Source organism: Ranitomeya imitator, chromosome 4 (assembly GCF_032444005.1).
Source record: "Ranitomeya imitator isolate aRanImi1 chromosome 4, aRanImi1.pri, whole genome shotgun sequence".
NCBI lineage: Eukaryota > Metazoa > Chordata > Amphibia > Anura > Dendrobatidae > Ranitomeya > Ranitomeya imitator.
This window is the reverse complement of record NC_091285.1, coordinates 234499421-234523867: the sequence shown is the minus strand read 5'-3', so window position 1 is coordinate 234523867 and position 24447 is coordinate 234499421. Positions and strand designations below refer to the sequence as shown.

At 41.1% G+C, this 24447-nt stretch overlaps 1 protein-coding gene across 1 annotated transcript in view; it reads left to right on the top strand.

Annotated features, from left to right (window-relative positions):
* PTPRQ (protein tyrosine phosphatase receptor type Q) overlaps window positions 1-24447 on the top strand; it is a 536318-nt gene that overhangs the window by 169467 nt on the left and 342404 nt on the right. Inside the window, exons 14-17 of the mRNA XM_069762319.1 lie at window positions 1436-1717; window positions 2455-2739; window positions 6655-6837; window positions 16179-16280. Of these exons, the coding sequence (XP_069618420.1) occupies window positions 1436-1717; window positions 2455-2739; window positions 6655-6837; window positions 16179-16280 (852 nt within the window). The remainder of the gene's footprint in view (window positions 1-1435; window positions 1718-2454; window positions 2740-6654; window positions 6838-16178; window positions 16281-24447) is intronic.

Below are 24447 nucleotides of genomic sequence, written 5' to 3'. Positions count from 1 at the left end.
CCAACCACCGTGTCTTTGTGCGACGCAGAAAAGGTGAACGGATGGACTCTACATGCCTGGTTCCCACCATGAAGCATGGAGGGGGTGCTTTGCTGGTGACACTGTTGGGGATTTATTCAAAATTCAAGGCATACTGAACCAGCATGGCTACCACAGCATCTTGCAGCGGCATGCTATCCGGTTTGCCTTTAGTTGGACCATCATTTATTTTTCAACAGGACAATGATCCCAAACACACCTCCAGGCTGTGTAAGGGCTATTTAACCAAGAAGGAGAGTGATGGGGTGCTACGCCAGATGACCTGGCCTCCACAGTCACCAGACGTGAACCCAATCGAGATGGTTTGGGGGTGAGCTTGACCGCAGAGTGAAGGCAAAAGGGCCAGCAAGTGCTAAGCATCTCTGGGAACTCCTTCATGATTGTTGGAAGACCATTTCCGGTGACTACCTCTTGAAGCTTATCAAGAGAATACCAAGAGTGTGCAAAGCAGTCATCAAAGCAAAAGGTGGCTACTTTGAAGAACCTAGAATATAAGACATAAAAACATATTTTCAGTTGTTTCACACTTTTTTGTTAAGTATATAATTCCACATGTGTTAATTCATAGTTTTGATGCCTTCAGTGTGAATGTACAATGTTCATAGTCATGAAAATACAGAAAAATCTTTAAATGAGAAGGTGTGTCCAAACGTTTGGTCTGTACTGTATATGATTGTCATATTAGATGTGTCACAATTTAAATTGCTTTTTATCTGTATAAGCATCTGTGTCAAAATTGTGTTGTTGGATTGAACAATTTTCAACACTTTGAAAGTCGGCATTGACATTATACAATCCCAGTGTTGTGACAATTAAATGAAATCTGTGTCCAGGTTTTTGCTTTTCCACCTGAAAGCAGCATGATGTAGAGGCAGAGACTCTGATTCCAGCGATGTGTCACTTAATGGGCTGCTTGATGTAGTTTTGATAAAATCCTTGCTTTATCTGCTGCATCTCTACCAGTTCTTTCAATGCTGAGCTCTGTATAACCCCGCCCACACGACTGATTGGCAGCTTTCTGTGTACACTGTGCATAGGCAGAAAGCTGCCAATCAGTGGTGGGGGCGGGTTATACAGAGGTCATGAATATGGAGGACTATCTAGCAGCAGATTAATGGTTCTCTAGTGATTATCTCCTACTGATAAAATAATGATTTTATCAAAGCTACACCAAGCAGCCCAAAAATTGATACATCACCGGAATCTGGGTCTCTGCTTCTACAATATGCTGCTACCAGGTTAGGTGGCAAAAACCTGGTGACAGATTCCCTTTAATTGCAGAGATTTTCTATTTTCTGCTTTTTTGTATATGCCTATGTGCTCTGTAGAAATGAATAAGTGATTCTATATGGCTCTCTTGTTTTTGCTACATGCACTAATTATGTGGTATTTTCAGCTCCAAGCAGTCCACCATATGATTTGCTGTACCGGAATTTATCATCGACTAGAGTGTTGCTCACATGGCAACCACCAATTTACGCTAATGGAATAATATTGTTTTACAAGATAAACTACTGGAATTCTTCTCATTCTCTGACAACAGAAAGCAATGACTCATTAATCGTTCTCTCCGATCTTAAAAAGTATTCTCAATATCAAGTTGTTGTATCAGGTCACACAATACATGGAGATGGTAATCAAACTAGTGAAATCCTATACATGACCACTATGGAAGACAGTAAGTTCAAGCAATTGGACAGTCTCTTTATAGTAATGGATGTTATAACTCTACATAAATCCTATTATGTCCTAAATATTAAATCACCATTGTATTTCTACATTCTATTATATTCTTTTTCCTTTCTTAAAATATAGTATCTTCCATTGGCTCTAATAAAATGCATCAGCTCAATGGCATGGTCTCAAAAAAATAATTAAATATTGTATTTATTTTCCCCTCTTTGGGTACAAAATGTAAAAAAAATTGTTTGTGTTTGTAAAAGTGGTTAATGGCATCCCCCTTCAAAATATAGCTTTCATTAGTTTAAGATGTAATGAGCAGGGGCCACAGACAGGATGTCAGAGTGTGCTTGCTATGAGCGCGCCGCCATGATTGTCCACTGTCGGTGAGGCACCAGCTTTATGAGGGTGTGACAATGCGCCAAGGCATAGGCCAAGCAAGGGTGCACCGAAACCCCTTCATTTACATATCAAATAAAAGTTGGTATTTGACTAATGCAAACTTAAGCTATACTATACTTGCCTAGGATGATTTAAATAGAGGCCTGCTCACTGATATAAATGTTTAGGCTCTTTAAATGCAATTTTGGGAATGACAGACTGCCTTTAAACAGTCCCAGTAGAGTTTTTGTATTTTAAATTATTACTTTAATGCCTTGTTTCCGCACATTATTCTATGTAACTATCCAAAGGTTTATGTGTATTTATGTTTTTTTTTCTATGTTCTCTCTGCAGTTCCTGATGATCCACCTTATAACCTATCCTACAGAACTCTAAACTCTACTTCCATACAACTGTTGTATTCTCCACCTTCTTCTCCCAATGGCGTTATTAAGTATTACACAATCACTTGTCTTGACGATGCAGCTAGCGCTCAGCATTATAACAGCAGTACCCAATCTGTAATAATTACTGAACTGAAAAAATATAGTGAATACCGTGTTACTGTTAGCGCAAGTACAGCTGTGGGGCCGGGACCGAGAACAAGTAGATCGCTTTTTGTAAGAACTGGTGAAGATGGTAAATCGTACAATTTTTTTTTTTTCAGCTCCTTGGCATGCGTGTCTTTCTAATTCCTTAAAATAATCCAGAATCTGTATTCTAAATTAACACATAAATGTATGCATGTGTCACCCCACTAGCATAGACTAAACCCTAATGAATAACATAGAGCTGTGTGTACTGAGCCGGTCCAGGGGGACATAAGTTCAGATTCTTCAAGATCGGCGTTGTTCATGCCAGTCTTGATGAAAGGGCAGGGCATGTTGGATTGAGAGGTGCCTGATTCGTTAAATATGTTGTCCAGCTTTAGTTTACAAGTGTGCAGTCTATGTGACTGCAGATTTGTGAATCCTCACATCGCGTGCACTGCGCGCAGTGTGGATTCTCTTGATTTTGGCTCTAGACATGTGACTTCAAGTATGTGATTTGCATATATATGATCAGGTGTTGACTCGACAGGTGCGGCTTTGCTCAAAGCAAGTGTATTGAGTGAGGCCTCACACAGTCTAGTAGGAATGTGGCTGGAAGTATGTAGATCACGTACCTGTGGTCACATGACCCACTGATCCCGACACCGGAGAATGCTCACAGTGCGCAGTGTGTGCAATCTTGTAAACTAAGGCCGAACAACCCCTTTAAGAGGCAAATCCTCTTACCGAATTAGACGCATTTTAAAAGTAGAATTCGCCTCTGTACCCTTCGCATCAAAACCTACTCCAGTCAGGCTTTTGACATTGTCTATGACATGCACCCAATTATTTTGAGGACAGTTGGTCCACAAAATAAAGGACATAAAAAAGACAAACTGATTGTTATAGGTTCGTGATCTGTCTACAGAAATAATGTATGGCACATGCAGCAAAAAAAAAAGTAGGTGTCAAAGACCTCTTTAACAAGTAGATACCTCGAGTCAGAGAAAGAACTTTTCTTATTAAAATAAAAGTACATAAAAACGTTCATATACAATATTATAAGTTACATTATTAATATATTATGAAATATTTTTCTGGTTCTATAATGAATATTGTGATTGTATTCTCCTTGTTGACAGATGTCCACATGTATTATATTAATATGTGATGAACATGTTACCTATATCATCCATGTGATTTATGGCTATAGCATTACATGTGGAAATAGTTTGTCTAGCGGATACTCATGGCCTTTAAAGACCTGTTTCTCACAGGAAAAAGAGATATTTATGAGAGGACAATGAAATAGTCTTTACTCAGGTCATCACAGGGAGGAAGGGCAGAGAGATGAATGGTTATTTTACTTAAATAAAATGTTGTGGAATTCAAGGATGCAAAGTAATGGGTTTAAACAAGAAAAAAACTGAATTGTTCCTATTAATAATAGTAGTCATTTTTAATGAATTTCTAACTTTAAAAAATCTCCAAAACAACATTTTATTTGTTTTAATTCAGACTACCGGTAAGTCTTCTTCAATATTGTCCATGTAACACCTGGTGGAACCTTATTAATTACATACACGGCAGGGACAATCTCACGGTATGCCATCCTCCAGGCAGATCTCCTAAACTTATGCTATGCTCTCACCATGGTAAACCTCATTGACACGGCAGGCAAATAATTCAACATTTCTACAGATTACGGATGTCAACTTTTTTTTTTTAAAGTGCTTTTTAAAAATAATATGGGAAGAGAGAGGCAGGCAGGGTCAGCAAGCTGCCAGATGGACTCACATGCCTTGCGATTTCTATACGATCCATGATGGTTCTCTTAAAATCTGTTATCTTTACTGGCAAGAATACTGCCACACACTACACTATTTTAACTATTCTGTAAAAGAAAGAATGGATAAAAATACACATATTAAAAAATATAGATATATTTATATATATATTTTTATATATATATATATATATATATATATATATATAACATACAAAGAAAAAGAAAAGATGGCACTCACCAAGCGATGTATTAAAAATCCTTTATTCTTCCATCTATTGGAGTATGGACATGCCTTTCGAGCTGCAGGTAAAACAAGAGGGTGCGGGGAGTGCACCGGACGACGGCCGTTTCGCGCATGATGCGCTTCAACGGGTCTAGGTATGTGATTGGGAAACAAAACCATTCCTTTATAGTGAATACAATAGCTATTAGAAAGAACTGGCACATTTTGCACTCAGATCGGGATTTAGCTAAAATGAATATTGGCAATCCACAATTTGCATATAGACACACACAAAATCTGGGAGACATATTACTGCAGAATCGCATAATATCAGAGGAAAAAAATTGGTTAAAAACCACCTCCAGTCCTGGTAATTATAGATGCGGAGATTGCAATTATTGCCAGCTCCATTTAACACATAGTCCAAAGATTTCATTTCATGTAGGAGTAAAAATGTTGTATATATTCTTTTCTGTCCTTGCCATTTTTATTACATAGGTAAAACTATTCATCCAATGTGTACAAGATTTAGGGAACATTTTAGTTCCATTAGTTCAGAGAAAGGTTCCTTACGGTTGATTAATCACATGCCGGAAAAACATAATGCTATTCCCAGATTACTGAACTTTGTAGGATTGGAAGTAGTTAAACACCCCTCGAGGGGAGGAAATTACAACAAGCTTCTCCTACAGCAAGAAGCAAAATGGATTCTGTGAGCTAATGCTCAAGGTCCAATGGGTCTAAATGATAAGTTAGACATGTCTGTCTTTTTATAGAAATAATTTTTTTTTATAATAATAGTGATTTATTTGTCGCTCTGCAAATCTATGTGATTGTGACTGTGTTTTTAAGATGGCACATATTTATCCGGGCATAGACTAATTAGTGATGTCACACAGCTGTTTTTGTATTCACTATAAAGGAATGGTATTGTTTCCCAATCACATACCTAAACCCGTTGAAGCGCATCATGCGCGAAACGGTCGTCGTCCGGTTCACTCCCCGCACCCTCTCGCTTTACCTGCAGCCAGAAAGGCATGTCCTTACTTCGATATATGGAAGAATAAAGGATTTTTAATACATCGCTTGGTGAGTGCCACCTTTTCTTTTTCTTTGGATGTTCAATACGAATTACTGTTTGGTAGAGCACCACAGTGCGATTATATTCCACCGTTGGTCCCATTGCCATGAGAGACTTTGCTGCAGTAAATTGCCCACTTGAAGGCCATCTAAAACCATCTATCCTGGTGCCGTCATACTTTCTTCTCTTTATATATATATATATATATATATATATATATCTATATATATATATATATATATATATATATATATATATATTACTGTATATAACTAGATTGGAAGGTTGAGTCAATAGTGTGTCTTAAAACTTTATTCATTCTTTTGTCCTGCTCTTCTATTACCTTTACTACTTTTATTTCTGCACTTACGGTACCTAAATTTCCTGTCATGCTATCCAAGTAGTCCTCACTAATCTATATGGCGTGGCTTTATAAGAAAATGTGTTTGTATGAAAATGTGATTAGAGCTTAAAGGGACTGTCTACAACTTGAACAACCCCTTTTTAAATTCTTTACTCACCCTTGTAAAATAAAAATAACAGATATGCCCCCCACCGACATCATTCCAGAAAAGTCAGTGATAAGTCCTGAAGCCAATTAGCAGCCACTGGTTGCCTGCAGGACTTATGAGGCATAACAATGTCATTTGACCCTAGGAGACCCAGCTTCCGCATTGATGGAATGGCACCAGTGTGGGAGGTGAATATAATTTCAAGTGGGAGGAATTAATTTAAAAAGAGGTTGTTCAGGTAGTGATCAACCCACTAAAATCCAGTACTTGCTGCATAAAGGAAACAACTGTTCCTTTTTTTCCATACAAATTTGGACTCATGTCAGTAACTGTTCTAACATCTAATCTATCATTCATAATGATTAAGCTATTTTTCTTGAACTAATATTGAACTATGTTTTTCTTATTCTTTTTTGCAGTGCCAGACAGCGCCCCTGAAAACATAATATGTAGAAATGTATCTTCAACAGAAATTGTTGTATCGTATTCTGCACCAATTATACCAAATGGAATTATTTTATATTATACCGTTTATGTAACATGGCTGAATGGCAGTGTGGAGAGGGTTACAGATACAGCTTATCTCTCTCTGACTATTACAGGTAATTCCATAATAATACTGACAATTTTGACATCGTGGTCATCCCTGGGGGGTCAATACAAGAAGCATTCTAGTTCCTTTAGAGTGTTCCTTAAAATTTGCAAATACTCATCTAACCCAGGTCGTAGTTGCATAGTTTATAATAACTGTACAGATGTGTCAAATGTTATCATGACTCACAATGCACTATTTTGATAACTTGTCACATAAGATTGTCTGATGTAAAAGGATTAAGATAATTTAACATTGCATAAGAAGTAGACAGGGGCCAAAGTATACTTTTTTGTCATGGTATCCCAGTGCTGTTTTATCTGAGTTAAGATAACTTTTGGTAGATCTGTATACCAATCAGGTTCAACATTACATGAGTTGTCCACTACTAGGACAACGCCATCTCAATCAGCATTTTTGTCCCAGTAAAATAACAACACTAATATTCACCTCTGGATCAATCGAATATCATGAAGAAGTGAGAGCTTCAGCTGGCTGCTCCCTTCCTCCAGATGTCTGATTGGCCTGAAAGTGGTGAAAGTCAAACCAGTGCTGATTGGCCTCAGGGATTGCGTGACATAAGAATGTCACGTGATCTTTGGGAGACCAAGTACCAACACTACTGGAACGGAGAGCTGGCATTGGAGATGAGTATACCTGATGTTATTTTACTGGGGGAAAACATTCTGATTGAGACTGTGGTGTCCAAGTAGTGGACAACCTCTTTAAAACCACCTGTTTAACCCTGCTGTTGTGTTCGGGTCATAGTGACCCGAACAGACTTTTTGCGGCCCTGTAGATTTTTTTCTGTAAGTCTATAAAACTTGAGACTCCTTGACGTTTCCTCATTTGGGGGGACCTGGTATGATACGGTTGTCTAGGAGCAACATGGAACGAGCTCTGAAGGAAGTGGTAACTGTACTGACCGCAGTCCCTAAGCTCAACACAACACTAGAAGTAGCCGTGGAATGCTCCTAACTCTCCCTAGGCATCTCGTCACAGCCTAAGAGCTAACTACCCCTAAAGATAGAAGCAGGAAAGCTATCTTGCCTCAGAGAAAATCCCCAAAGGATAGATTAGCCCCCCACAAATAATGACTGTGAGTGGAGAGGGAAAAGACATGCACAGAATGAAACCAGGATGAGCACAGGAGGCCAGTCTAACTAAATAGATAGGACAGGATGGAATACTGTGCGGTCAGTATAAAACACTACAAAAATCAACGCAGAGTTTACAAAAAATCTCCACACCTGATAAAAGGTGTGGAGGGCAAATCTGCCTCCCAGAGCTTCCAGCATGACAGAATTAATTCACACTGATAAGCTGGACAAACATAGAAAGCACAGAATGGATAAGTCCACAATCTATGGACAGAAAAGGGCAAGCAAAAACTTAGCTTAGCTGAACTGGTCAGGATAACAGGGAACTCCAAAGAGATGTGAATCCAACCAGGAACCATTTACAAGTGGCACTGGCTGAAGATAGAGCCAGACTTAAATAGCCGAGCAGAAGAGACGATAAGTGGAGGCAGCTGATGACAGCTAACTCCAAGGAGCAGCCATACCACTAGAAACCACAAGAGGGAGCCCAAGAGCAGAACTCACAAAAGTGCCACTTACAACCACCGGAGGGAGCCCAAGAGCGGAATTCACAACAGTACCCCCCCTTGAGGAGGGGTCTCCAAACCCTCACCAGAGCCCCCAGGCCGATCAGGACGAGCCAAGTGAAAAGCACGAACCAAATCGGTGGCATGGACATCGGAGGCAACAACCCAAGAATTATCCTCCTGGCCATAACCCTTCCACTTGACAAGATACTGAAGCCTCCGCCTCGAAAAACGAGAATCCAAAATCTTCTCAACCTCATATTCCAACTCTCCCTCAACCAACACCGGGGCAGGAGGGTCAACCGAGGGAACAACGGGCACCGCATATCTCCGCAACAAAGATCTATGGAAAACATTATGAATGGCAAAAGAGGCAGGAAGAGCAAAACGAAAAGACACCGGATTAATAATTTCAGAAATTTTATAAGGACCAATAAACCGAGGCTTAAACTTAGGAGAAGAAACCTTCATAGGAACATGACGAGAAGACAACCAAACCAAATCCCCCACACGAAGCCGGGGACCAACACACCGACGTCGGTTGGCAAAACGTTGAGCTCTTTCCTGAGACAACGTCAAATTGTCCACCACATGAGTCCAAATCTGCTGCAGCCTGTCCACCACAGAATCAACACCAGGACAATCAGAAGGCTCAACCTGCCCAGAAGAAAAACGAGGATGAAAACCAAAATTACAAAAGAAAGGTGAAACCAAAGTAGCCGAACTAGCCCGATTATTAAGGGCAAACTCGGCCAACGGCAAGAAAGACACCCAATCATCCTGATCAGCAGACACAAAGCAGCTCAAATAGGTCTCCAAGGTCTGATTAGTTCGCTCAGTTTGGCCATTAGTCTGAGGATGAAACGCCGAAGAAAAAGACAAATCAATGCCCATCCTAGCACAAAAGGCCCGCCAAAATCTAGCGACAAACTGAGAACCTCTGTCAGACACAATATTCTCCGGAATGCCATGCAAACAAACCACATGCTGAAAAAATAATGGAACCAGATCTGAGGAGGAAGGCACCTTAGGCAAAGGTACCAGATGGACCATTTTAGAGAACCGGTCACAAACAACACAGATAACAGACATCTTCTGGGAAACAGGAAGATCCGAAATAAAATCCATGGAAATATGCGTCCAGGGCCTCTCAGGGACCGGCAAAGGCAAAAGCAACCCACTGGTGCGGGAACAGCAAGGCTTGGCCCGGGCGCAAGTCCCACAGGACTGCACAAAAGCACGCACATCGCGCGACAAGGAAGGCCAACAAAAGGACCTAGCAACCAAATCTCTGGTACCAAAAATCCCAGGATGCCCAGCCAACACTGAACAATGAACCTCAAAAATTACCTTACTTGTCCATCTATCAGGAACAAACAGCTTCCCCACTGGACAGCGGTCAGGCCTATCAGCCTGAAATTCCTGAAGCACCCGCCGCAAATCAGGGGAGATAGCAGAAAGAATCACCCCCTCCTTAAGAATGCCAACCGGCTCAAGGACTCCAGGAGAATCAGGCGAAAAACTCCTAGAGAGGGCATCAGCCTTAACATTCTTAGATCCCGGAAGATACGAGACCACAAAATCAAAACGGGAGAAAAACAAGGACCATCGAGCCTGTCTAGGATTCAGCCGCTTGGCCGACTCAAGGTAAATCAGATTCTTATGATCGGTCAGGACCACAACACGGTGTTTAGCTCCCTCAAGCCAATGTCGCCACTCCTCAAATGCCCACTTCATAGCCAACAACTCCCGATTGCTGACATCATAATTGCGTTCCGCGGGCGAAAACTTTCTGGAAAAAAAAGCACACGGTTTCATTAAAAAACCATCAGACTCCCTCTGAGACAAAACGGCCCCTGCCCCAATCTCAGAAGCGTCGACCTCAACCTGAAAGGGAAGAGAAACATCCGGTTGACGCAACACAGGGGCAGAAGTAAATCGGCGTTTAAGCTCCTGAAAGGCCTCAACAGCCTTAGAGGACCAATTCGTCACATCAGCGCCTTTCTTCGTCAAATCAGTAAGGGGCTTAACCACACTGGAAAAGTTGGCAATGAAACGGCGATAGAAATTAGCAAAACCCAAAACTTTTTGAAGACCCTTCACAGATGTGGGTTGGATCCAGTCATGAATAGCTTGGACCTTAACAGGATCCATTTCTATAGACGAGGGAGAAAAAATAAAACCCAAAAAAGAGACCTTCTGAACTCCGAATAGGCACTTAGACCCCTTCACAAATAAAGCATTATCACGAAGGATCTGGAACACCATCCTGACCTGCTTCACATGAGACTCCCAATCATCGGAAAAAATCAAAATATCATCCAAATATACGACCATGAATTTATCAAGATAATTGTGGAAAATATCATGCATGAAAGACTGGAACACAGATGGAGCATTAGAGAGCCCGAATGGCATCACAAGGTATTCAAAATGGCCTTCGGGCGTATTAAATGCAGTTTTCCATTCGTCACCCTGTTTAATACGAACAAGATTATATGCCCCTCGGAGGTCAATCTTAGTAAACCAACTAGCCCCCTTAATCTGAGCAAAAAAATCAGTAAGCAAAGGCAAGGGGTATTGGAATTTGACCGTGATCTTATTAAGAAGACAATAATCAATACAAGGTCTCAAGGAGCAATTCTTCTTAGCAACAAAAAAGAAACCTGCTCCCAATGGTGACGAAGAGGGCCGAATATGCCCTTTCTCCAAAGATTCCTTAACATAGCTCCGCATGGCGGCATGCTCTGACACAGACAGATTGAAAAGTTGGCCCTTAGGGAACTTACAACCAGGAATCAAGTTAATAACACAATCTCAGTCCCTGTGCGGAGGAAGGGAACTGGACTTGGGCTCATCAAATACATCCTGGAAATCCGACAAAAACTCAGGGACCTCAAAAGAGGGGGAAGAGGAAATTGACATCAAAGGAACGTCACTATGTACTCCTCGACAACCCCAACTAGTCACCGACATAGTTTTCCAATCCAGCACCGGATTATGTTCCTGTAACCATGGAAATCCCAGTACAACAACATCATGCAGGTTATGCAACACCAGAAAACGGCAATCTTCCTGATGTGCAGGAGCCATGTACATAGTCATCTGTGTCCAGTACTGAGGTTTATCCTTGGCCAAAGGTGTAGCATCAATGCCCCTCAAAGGAATAGGGCTCTGCAAAGGCTGCAAGGAAAAACCACAGCGCCTGGTGAATTCTAAGTCCATTAAGTTCAGGGCAGCGCCTGAATCCACAAATGCCATGACAGAAAAGGACGACAATGAGTAAATCAGGGTCACAGATAAGAGAAATTTAGGCTGTATAGTACTAATGGTAACAGACCTAGCGACTCTTAGTACGCTTAGGGCAATCAGAGATAACATGAGCCGAATCACCACAGTAAAAACACAGCCTATTCTGACGTCTGAATTCCTGCCGTTCTATTCTAGTCAAAATCCTATCACATTGCATAGGTTCAGGACTTTGCTCAGAGGATACTGCCATATGGTGCACAGCTTTGCGCTCGCGTAGACGCCGATCAATCTGAATGGCTAGAGACATAGATTCGCTCAAACCGGCAGGCGTAGGAAAGCCCACCATAACATCTTTAAGGGTTTCAGAAAGACCTTTTCTGAAAATAGCAGCCAGAGCCTCTTCATTCCATTTAGTGAGCACAGACCATTTTCTAAATTTCTGGCAGTATAACTCTGCCGCTTCCTGACCTTGACACAAGGCAAACAGGGTTTTTTCTGCATGATCCACAGAATTAGGTTCGTCATACAATAATCCGAGCTCTTGAAAAAATGCATCTACATTCAATAATGCCGGATCCCCTTTTTTTTCAAGAGAAAAAGCCCAGTCTTGAGGGTCACCACGCAGCAAGGATATGATGATTTTTACTTGCTGAATGGGATCACCAGAAGAACGGGGTTTCAAAGCAAAAAACAATTTGCAGTTATTTTTAAAGTTCAAAAACTTGGATCTGTCCCCAAAAAACAAATCAGGAGTAGGAATTCTGGGCTCTAAAGCCGGAGTCTGGACAACATAGTCCTGGATACTCTGTACTCTTGTAAATAGCAAAATAAGGGGACCTAAAACATAACATTTATTATACTAGTTAAAATGACATAACCCAACACACATAGACAAACATGTAAAATACCAACAGTTGGTCAGACAGTTATCCAAGAAAAAATCACAAAAACAAAACGGTACTTAAAGCAGAAAAAAACCCCAAAGTTATTAAAAACTGCTTATCCTGCTAGCATGTCCCTACCCAAGGCTCCAGAAACACAGCTGAAGGAGGGTATATACAATAATGCTGCTCTTTGTACCTATGTGTTTTTGCTCAGAAGTATGACCTCAAAACAATATCATCAACTGCATCTGCAAAAGTCACAAACAGTGCACCACATAGTATGGAACAGTCTCACCCGTTCCTGAAGACGCCATACGCAGGGTGCACGCCACCACTCAGTCATTCAGGAGGTTTCAGAAAATACAATATCACACTCCATAGACCATCTCTTGCTCAGGACCACCTCCCTTTTTGGGCACTTTTGGCTTGTATAAATATTGTGGTTGGCCTCCACCATTTTGCTTATTTTTTTTTTTACTCTGTACTCTTGCAGCAAGTTGATCCACACGAGAAAACAAACCCTGAACATCCATGCCAAAGCATATATCCTGAACCACCCAGATATCAAGAGGAAAAGAGAAAAAAAAAAAAGACAAACTAGAGCACAGAAAAAAAAATGGTTCAGAACTTTCTTTTCCTTCTTTTGAGATGCATTTAATTCATTTTTGGCCACTTGTACTGTTATGATACGGTGGTCTAGGAGCAACATGGAACGAGCTCTGAAGGAAGTGGTAACTGTACTGACCGCAGTCCCTAAGCTCAACACAACACAACTGGAATGCTCCTAACTCTCCCTAGGCATCTCGTCACAGCCTAAGAGCTAACTACTCCCTAAAGATAGAAGCAGGAAAGCTATCTTGCCTCAGAGAAAATCACCAAAGGATAGATTAGCCCCCCACAAATAATGACTGTGAGTGGAGAGGGAAAAGACATACACAGAATGAAACCAGGATGAGCACAGGAGGCCAGTCTAACTAAATAGATAGGACAGGATGGAATACTGTGCGGTCAGTATAAAACACTTCAAAAATCCACGCAGAGTTTACAAAAAATCTCCACACCTGACTAAAGGTGTGGAGGGCAAATCTGCCTCCCAGAGCTTCCAGCAAGACAGAATTAATTCACACTGATAAGCTGGACAAACATAGAAAGCACAGAATGGATAAGTCCACAATCTATGGACAGAAAAGGGCAAGCAAAAACTTAGCTTAGCTGAACTGGTCAGGATAACAGGGAACTCCAAAGAGATGTGAATCCAACCAGGAACCATTTACAAGTGGCACTGGCTGAAGATAGAGCCAGACTTAAATAGCCGAGCAGAAGAGATGATAAGTGGAGGCAGCTGATGACAGCTAACTCCAAGGAGCAGCCATACCACTAGAAACCACAAGAGGGAGCCCAAGAGCATAACTCACAAAAGTGCCACTTACAACCACCGGAGGGAGCCCAAGAGCGAAATTCACAACAGGGACCTACCTATGAGTATTTTTTTTCGTTTACTTTTTGCTACACGCAAAAATTTACACTTGTTGTGTTCAGGTCATAGTGACCCGACATCGTTTTTTACAGCTGTGAGGCCATATTTTCAGTGAAATAAAGGAGTTATAACCTCAGTTGGGTCTATTTATTGCATCTACTATTGTATATCAATTGATTTATTTCCTTAATTATTTCAATGGGGTTGTACACGCGCTCTACCGGGGGTATGCATTGAGATCTGCGCACCATAAAAATGGCTTTATATTGATTATTTTTGGTGCGCAGTCTATTCTAAAATGTAGAGTGCATCCTGAGAGATCACTAGGTGTGCACTACACGTGTATATTATGCGCAGAACGGACTGCTCAGAACGCGCTGTCTAAGAGGTTTTTTTTTGTAAAGCTGAGCTGTAAAGTCTTGCAAATATTTTTTTTTTGCTAAGTAAGTCTGTCTTCCTGGCTTATCTGCTTGTTTTCAGAAGGGTTCTTATCTTCTCTGCTCTTATCAGTACACAAATGCTAGCCCAGACATGTTACCTTTTAGTTTCTTTGGAGAGCAGCTGTGTGCTTCAACCCCCATGGCCTCTTCCGGCATCAAAAGAAAAAGATGCAGCTATTGCCCTTCTACTTGTGACAACAAGACGAGTATATTTTTTTAGATATATATACCAGAGACCCTGTTTTTCCATAGGATCCCCCTTACTGGTCTGTTTGATATTTTTTGATATATTTTTAATTATTATATTAAAATTCATTGTTTTAGGTCTTTTGTCAGTTTTTTGGTTTTTTCTAACAAGACGAGTATAACATGTTCTGGCTGTAAAACATTTCTATGCAAAAATCATGTGTATTGTTTTTCATGCAAGAATCCGTAAATTTATATGATCATGTAAATATATTCACATTGTAATGTTTATTATCTTTAATTTTTTATCACAAAATGTTTGATTTGATTGTTTGTTTTTTTTTTACAAAATATGTGTAGTTTTCTATTTTCGTTTTGCTCATTGGATGGATCTGTTTTTTCAGAATAAAAACCAAAAAAAAAAGATTTCCAGTTCATTTTTCTTTTTTTTTTACTACCAAACATGTTCACAAGCAGTCTAGTAAGCAAAAAGTATAAAAAAATGGAGTTAGAGTGTCTAAAATCAAGGTTTAATAAGCCGGGTCATAGTGACCCGGAACACTACAAGTGTATAGTAAATGCGAACAAAACAGCAGGGTTAATATGTTTTAGGTCCCCTTTCTGCTGGTAACACAGCTATGCCCCATCAAATTTTCATAGGTATCCCATGGTATCTAGTTAGCAACACTCTTTTAAGTCCTGTAAATTTTGTCCCCTCGGTGAAGTGGAGTTATTTTCCACCACATCTTATAGTTGCTCGATTGCAATTTGGATGGCAGGGTGCATTATACTGCTGAAAAAAACTACTGCTTAAAACTACAATGAAAAAACTACATGGCCCCATACAAAACAAGCCGTGTGGTCTGACACCTTGTAATCATAGCAGTATTAACTTGATGCCATAATTTGTGCTCCAGTATCTCTACTGGGATACTGCCCCAGATGGGCTTCCCTTTGCTCCTCACTTGAATTAGTGAGTTTTGGATACCCATAACCCTGATGCTAGTTTACCAGTTATCCTTTATTAGACCTCTTTTTCTGTGGACTAACCACTGAATCTGGACTTTGAAGTTCCTCTGACCCAGTTGTCTAGTCATCACCATTCTGAACCTTACACTTGTCAGTTTCTCCTGTTTCCAACAAATCAACTTCAGGAATTGATTGCTTATTGCTTACCTCATATATCCCATCTCCCATCTCCTGACAGATGCACCTGTCATAAGACATCACTGATAGGTAAGGTGAATATCAGTGGTTTTAGTTCCACGGTTGATTGGTGCAGTGCTTGATGAGGAACTCTGATCTCAAATGCTTTGGAAAGACCAGATCATGCTCAGTCTTCCTTGGATTTTCATAATGAATCAAGAAGTATCCAAGGAATTGGATGTATTGCTTTAAAAGCTTCTTTATTAGTCATGACGCTTGTAAGAAAAACAAGAGTGACATTTCGTCTACAATCGGCCAGAAATGGAAAATGAAAATAACCCAATTTTTTATTGTATACAGGTTTGCGTAAACATACCAGCTACATTCTGAAAGTCTCTGCCAGTACAGTGAAAGGGGAAGGTGTGCACAGTGACGCTGTCAACATCACTACAGAGGAGGACGGTGAGCTAATAACAAATAGCTCTTCATTGATTTATTGTAGAAATCGTTGCATTTCTCATTAGTTATGGTTGTTTTGCATCACATATTAAATTCCATATGGACTCTGTTGTGGCTTTACGTTTTTAGAAGTTTATCAAGTCTAATAAATCCCTTTTGTTTCGGCTGTAAAGCTGCATAGTAGGTTTAATCAGTCACTCTGGTGATGTTTTCACAGTCATAGTGTTATCACCAATGCATATTCCCTGCCTTTAGTAATAAATTTACCAGCCACCATATTCTGCTTTTCCCGGAGCAGCTCTGGTCCCATTCCGCCATCTTGTGACCGCAACTGCTGACAGACTGAAGTGACAGATAAAGGCCACAAGCTCTAAATATAAGTCTGTCAGTGCCTTGTTCTGGCTCTCATAGACTTACATCGAGAAGTCATTTTTGGTCTGCCCAGTAAACACTAGAGCGATCCAGTCAGTCACAAACTGAAGACCAACCATTGCGGCGCTGATAACAGATCAAGATCGCGGCTGGCAAGTATATTACTAAGGGCAAGGCACAAACATTAGTGACACCACTCAAGTTCTGAAATAAAAGAAAAAATGACGGAGTAGTGCTTTAACCCCTTTACCCCCAAGGGTGGTTTGCACGTTAATGACCAGGCCAATTTTTACAATTCTGACCACTGTCCCTTTATGAGGTTATAACTCCGAAACGCTTCAACGGATCCTGGTGATTCTGACATTGTTTTCTCGTGACATATTGTACTTCATGATAGTGGTAAAATTTCTTTGATAGTACCTGCGTTTATTTGTGAAAAAAACGGAAATTTGGCGAAAATTTTGAAAATTTCGCAATTTTCAAACTTTGAATTTTTATGCAATTAAATCACAGAGATATGTCACACAAAATACTTAATAAGTAACATTTCCCACATGTCTCCTTTACATCAGCATAATTTTGGAACCAATTTTTTTTTTTGTTAGGGAGTTATAAGGGTTAAAAGTTGACCAGCAATTTCTCATTTTTACAACACCATTTTTTTTTAGGGACCACGTCTCATTTGAAGTCATTTTGAGGGGTCTATATGATAGAAAATGCCCAAGTGTGACACCATTCTAAAAACTGCACCCCTCAAGGTGCTCAAAACCACATTCAAGAAGTTTATTAACCCTTCAGGTGTTTAATAGGAATTTTTGGAATGTTTAAATAAAAATGAACATTTAACTTTTTTACACAAAAAATTTCCTTCAGCTCCAATTTGTTTTATTTTACCAAGGGTAACAGGAGAAATTGGACCCAAAAAGTTGTTGTCCAATTTGTCCTGAGTACGCCGATACCCCATATGTGGCAGTAAACCACTGTTTGGGCGCATGGGAGAGCTCGGAAGGGAAGGAGCGCTATTTGACTTTTCAATGCAAAATTGACAGGAATTGAGATGGGACGCCATGTTGCGTTTGGAGAGCCACTGATGTGCCTAAACATTGAAACCCCCCACAAGTGACACCATTTTGGAAAGTAGACCCCCTAAGGAACTTATCTGGATGTGTGGTGAGCACTTTGACCCACCAAGTGCTTCACAGAAGTTTATAATGCAGAACCGTAAAAATAAAAAATCATATTTTTTCACAAAAATTATATTTTTGCCCCCAATTTTTTATTTTTCCAAGGGTAAGAGAAGAAATTGGACCTCAAAAGTTGTTGTCCAATTTGTCCTGAGTACGCTGATACCCCATATGTGGCAGTAAACCACTGTTTGGGCGCATGGGAGAGCTCGGAAGGGAAGGAGCGCAGTTTGACTTTTCAATGCAAAATTGACAGAAATTGAGATGGGACGCCATGTTGCGTTTGGAGAGCCACTGATGTGCCTAAACATTGAAACCCCCCACAAGTGACACCATTTTGGAAAGTAGACCCCCTAAGGAACTTATCTAGAGGTGTGGTGAGCACTTTGACCCACCAAGTGCTTCACAGAAGTTTATAATGCAGAACCGTAAAAATAAAAAATCATATTTTTTCACAAAAATTATATTTTTGCCCCCAATTTTTTATTTTTCCAAGGGTAAGAGAAGAAATTGGACCTCAAAAGTTGTTGTCCAATTTGTCCTGAGTACGCTGATACCCCATATGTGGCAGTAAACCACTGTTTGGGCGCATGGGAGAGCTCGGAAGGGAAGGAGCGCAGTTTGACTTTTCAATGCAAAATTGACAGAAATTGAGATGGGACGCCATGTTGCGTTTGGAGAGCCACTGATGTGCCTAAACATTGAAACCCCCCACAAGTGACACCATTTTGGAAAGTAGACCCCCTAAGGAACTTATCTAGAGGTGTGGTGAGCACTTTGACCCACCAAGTGCTTCACAGAAGTTTATAATGCAGAACCGTAAAAATAAAAAATCATATTTTTTCACAAAAATTATATTTTTGCCCCCAATTTTTTATTTTTCCAAGGGTAAGAGAAGAAATTGGACCTCAAAAGTTGTTGTCCAATTTGTCCCGAGTACGCTGATACCCCATATGTGGCAGTAAACCACTGTTTGGGCGCATGGGAGAGCTCGGAAGGGAAGGAGCGCCGTTTGACTTTTCAATGCAAAATTGACAGGAATTGAGATGGGACGCCATGTTGCGTTTGGAGAGCCACTGATGTGCCTAAACATTGAAACCCCCCACAAGTGACACCATTTTGGAAAGTAGACCCCCTAAGGAACTTATCTGGATGTGTGGTGAGCACTTTGACCCACCAAGAGCTTCACAGAAGTTTATAATGCAGAGCCATAAAAATAAAACAAAATTTTTTTCCCACAAAAATTATTTTTTAGCCCCCAGTTTTGTATTTTCCCTAGGGTAACAGGAGAAATTGGACCACAAAAGTTGTTGTCCAATTTGTCCTGAGTACGCTGATACCCCATATGTGGGGGGGAACCACCGTTTGGGCGCATGGGAGGGTTCGGAAGGGAAGGAGCGCCATTTGGAATGCAGACTTAGATGGAATGGTCTGCAGGCGTCACATTGCGTTTGCAGAGCCCCTAATGTACCTAAACAGTAGAAACCCCCCACAAGTGACACCATTTTGGAAAGTAGACCCCCTAAGGAACTCATCTTGATGTGTTGTGAGAGCTTTGAACCCCCAAGTATTTCACTACAGTTTATAACGCAGAGCCATGCAAATAAAAAATATTTTTTTTTCCACAAAAATTATATTTTAGCCCCCAGTTTTGTATTTTTCCAAGGTTAGCAGGAGAAATTGGACCCTAAATGTTGTTGTCCAATTTGTCCTGAGTACGCTGATACCCGATATGTGGGGGGGAACCACCGTTTGGGCGCATGGGAGGGCTCGGAAGGGAAGGAGCATCATTTGGAATGCAGACTTAGATGGATTGGTCTGCAGGCGTCACATTGCGTTTGCAGAGCCCCTAATGTACCTAAACAGTAGAAACCCCCCACAAGTGACCCCATATTGGAAACTAGACCCCTCAATGAACTTATCTAGATGTGTTGTGAGAACTTTGAACCCCCAAGTGTTTCACTACAGTTTATAACGCAGAGCCGTGAAAATAAAAAATCTTTTTGTTTTCCCACAAAAATTATTTTTTAGCCCCCAGTTTTGTATTTTCCCAAGGGTAACAGGAGAAATTGGTCCACAAAAGTTGTTGTCCAATTTGTCCTGAGTACGCTGATACCCCATATGTTGGGGTAAACCCCTGTTTGGGCACACAGGAGAGCTCGGAAGGGAAGGAGCACTGTTTTACTTTTTCAACGCAGAATTGGCTGGAATTGAGATCGGACGCCATGTCGTGTTTGGAGAGCCCCTGATGTGCCGAAACAGTGGAAACCCCCCAATTATAACTGAAACCCTAATCTAAACACACCCCTAACCCTAATTCCAACGGTAACCCTAACCACACCTCTAACCCTGACACACCCCTAACCCTAATCCCAACCCTATTCCCAACTGTAAATGTAATCTAAACCCTAACCCTAACTTTAGCCCCAACCCTAACTGTAGCCCCAACCCTAACCCTAACCCTAATCCTAGCCCTAACCCTAGCCCTAACCCTAACCCTAGCCCTAACCCTAGCCCTAACCCTAGCCCTAACCCTAGCCCTAACCCTAGCCCTAGCCCTAACCCTAGCCCTAACCCTAGCCCTAACCCTAGCCCTAACCCTAACCCTAGCCCTAGCCCTAACCCTAGCCCTAACCCTAGCCCTAACCCTAGCCCTAACCCTAACCCTAACCCTAGCCCTAACCCTAGCCCTAGCCCTAACCCTAGCCCTAACCCTAGCCCTAGCCCTAACCCTAGCCCTAACCCTAACCCTAGCCCTAACCCTAGCCCTAGCCCTAACCCTAGCCCTAACCCTAGCCCTAACCCTAGCCCTAACCCTAGCCCTAACCCTAGCCCTAATGGGAAAATGGAAATAAATACATTTTTTTTTATTTTTCCCTAACTAAGGGGGTGATGAAGGGGGGTTTGATTTACTTTTATAGCGAGTTTTTTAGCGGATTTTTATGATTGGCAGCCGTCACACACTGAAAGACCCTTTTTATTGCAAAAAATATTTTTTGCAATACCACATTTTGAGAGCTATAATTTTTCCATATTTTGGTCCACAGAGTCATGTGAGGTCTTGTTTTTTGCGGGACGAGTTGACGTTTTTATTGAAAACATTTTTGGGCATGTGACATTTTTTTATCGCTTTTTATTCCGATTTTTGTGAGGAAGAATGACCAAAAGCCAGCTATTCATGAATTTCTATTGGGGGAGGCGTTTATACCGTTCCGCGTTTGGTAAAATTGATAAATCAGTTTTATTCTTCGGGTCAGTACGATTACAGCGATACCTCATTTATATCATTTTTTTATGGTTTGGTGCTTTTATACGATAAAAACTATTTTACAGAAAAAATAATTATTTTTGCATCGCTTTATTCTCAGGACTATAACTTTTTTATTTTTTTGCTGATGATGCTGTATGGCGGCTCTTTTTTTGCGGGACAATATGACGCTTTCAGCGGTACCATGGTTATTTATATCTGTCCTTTTGATCGCGTGTTATTCCACTTTTTGTTCGGCGGTATGATAATAAAGCGTTGTTTTTTGCCTCGTTTTTTTTTTTTTTTTCTTACGGTGTTTACTGAAGGGGTTAACTAGTGGGACAGTTTTATAGGTCGGGTCGTTACGGACGCGGCGATACTAAATATGTGTACTTTTATTGGTTTTTTTTTTTTATTTAGATGAAGAAATGTATTTATGGGAATAATATTTTTTTTTTTTTCATTATTTTGGAATATTTTTTTTTATTTTTTTTACACATTTGGAAAATTTTTTTTTTACTTTTTTACTTTGTCCCAGGGGGGGACATCACAGATCAGTGATCTGACAGTTTGCACAGCACTCTGTCAGATCACTGATCTGATAGGAGTGCAGGCTGCTTCATAGTGCCTGCTCTGAGCAGGCTCTGTGAAGCCACCTCCCTCCCTGCAGGACCCGGATCCGCGGCCATCTTGGATCCGGGGCTCGAGCAGGGAGGGAGGTGAGGAGACCCTCGCAGCAACGCGATCACATCGCGTTGCTGCGGGGGGCTCAGGGAAGCCCGCAGGGAGCCCCCTCCCTGCGCGGTGCTTCCCTGCACCGCCGGCACATCGCGATCATCTTTGATCGCGGTGTGCCAGGGGTTAATGTGCCGGGGGCGGTCCGTGACCGCTCCTGGCACATAGTGCCGGATGTCAGCTGCGATAAGCAGCTGACACCCGGCCGCGATCGGCCGCGCTCCCCCCGTGAGCGCGGCCGATCGGCTATGACGTACTATCCCGTCCAGGGTCAGATAAGCCCAGGGCACCTCGACGGGATAGTACGTCTAAGGTCACAGAGGGGTTAAAGGAACTACCCACTGTTTATACATGAGAAGCAGACCTTATTGTCCTAACAACATATTCTCTTATACACCATATAATAAATTTGTTAGGGATACCTCTACAAGCTAACACAGGTATCTAGGTGACGTCAAGTAAGATTGTCAAAACTGCATACAAGTGTGTACACTGTTAGAGGTACCAGAACTGTGGGGATCTTCAGAGTAGATGTAATCATAAATGCTTCCATTCACTTACAGGAAACAACATTGCTCTAAGCCGGCCATACACTTTACATGTCTGTTGGCCAACTGATGGATTAGCCGATCTTTTGACAGGCAACAGTCTCCAATATACTGGAGCGCTCATTTGGTTGAGCACTTCTGTGCTGTCTGTGAGAGACCAGTCGCCAGTCATTACTGGTGGCAGCATATCTCCGGAGAGACAATACGATCGTTAGTCTTAAATAGAACATGACAGATCAATGTTCACTTGGAACCTCACGAGACAACCATACACATAAACTGACAGCTGTTGATATCGGCAGGCTCTTCCAACATTACTCTAATGAGGTGTTCCCCAACTCCAGCCCTCAAGAGACAAAAACTGATCAGGTTTTTAGGATTTCCTTAGTATTTCCCAGGAGATAATTCCACCACCTTTACAATACTAAGAAAATGCTGAAAACATGCTCTGTTGGTGGCTTTTCAGAAAGTTTTTTGGGGGCGTGTTAAAATGTAGAACATTTGCTACAGATATTTCCGCATCAACAGCAAAATGCACTGAAACATCTGCATGCTTTACACCCCAATTTTCTTGTGGATTTGCCACAAATTTCAGATGCTTTTTTATTGCAAATGGTGAAATTACCATTGAATCCCGCACAATTTCTGTGTAAAAGCTTTCAGCAACATGTAGATGATATTTATTGAAACCTCACTAGTTTAGCTGGTACTTTAGAATGCTGTACGCAAATCCACAAAAAAATTCCACTGCAAATTTGCAACATATGGACATACCCTTAAACTTTTAATATTTTCATTGTACCTTGAAATCCTGTTATACAGAATAAGTCAATTAAAATAAAAAACAAACATCAAAAACAAATACAAACATAATGCCGAGCCAACTAAAATAATTGGTTAGGGGATAATAACATTTTTACTTCATTTTTGAGTACAGTAGTACTACTACTGTATTTTGTTGGTATCCCCTGATAATCTGATAATCCTAATGACTGCTAGCCCAAAAATTAGCTAGCTATGCCAACATATGGTTAAGGAGGTTGTCCCTCAGCAACGACATGCCCCCTTTTTACAGGATTGGTGATAAGTGTCTGATCAATTAGGGTCACACCAATCATAAGAACTTAATAAATAAACATATCATTTTTATTATTTATAGTGTCGATGAAGATAGTCCTGCACAGTGCTCAGCTATCTTCACTAGTGATGAGCGAATATATTCAGCACGATTCGTTAGTCGCTCGCTTCGGTATATTCCAGTGACCCGCCCAGCATGTTTGGCGCTTTATCTGCAGCCAATGAACATGTTGGGCTGGCTTGCCAATCACAGTAATGCCGGCGCCATGTTTGGTGTGGCAGTACTGTGATTGGCTGGCCTTCCAGCATCATAGGGACTATTTAAAGACTGATGGTGCCATCTTTCGCACATTGCAGCCAGAAACAGCATAGGGAGAGCGCAGTTTCAGTGTAGGGACAGTGAAAGGAGCATAGGAAAAGTGATAAGAGGTTTCAATGAGCAATATTTAAGAGCTGAAGATTGTCAAGATCAGTTGTTTGCTAGGTGGAGATCTAGTAAGGAGATTTTTAATAGCAGGGAGGGTGAAAGGCAGGCACCTGGGTGTTCTCATCGTTGCAAGTACATGCTGCAGCTCTCTGCAATTTTCTACTTAAAATACCTAATTTTTGTCTAGCAGTTGTGCGACTAGCGCAATCTGGTTTGAGATAATCATACATGACAATTTAGCAGGGGCAATAATCTTCATAACTCCACATTTACAGTGTGTCAGCAAGCTGATATTAACCCCTTTACCCCCAAGGGTGGTTTGCACGTTAATGACCGGGCCAATTTTTACAATTCTGACCACTTACCCTTTATGAGGTTATAACTCTGGAACGCTTCAACGGATTCCAGTGATTCTGACACTGTTTTCTCGTGACATATTGTACTTCATGATAGTGGTAAAAATTCTTTGATAGTACCTGCGTTTATTTGTGAAAAAACGGAAATTTGGCGAAAATTATGAAAATTTCGCAATTTTCCAACTTTGAATTTTTATGCAATTAAATCACAGAGAGATGTCACA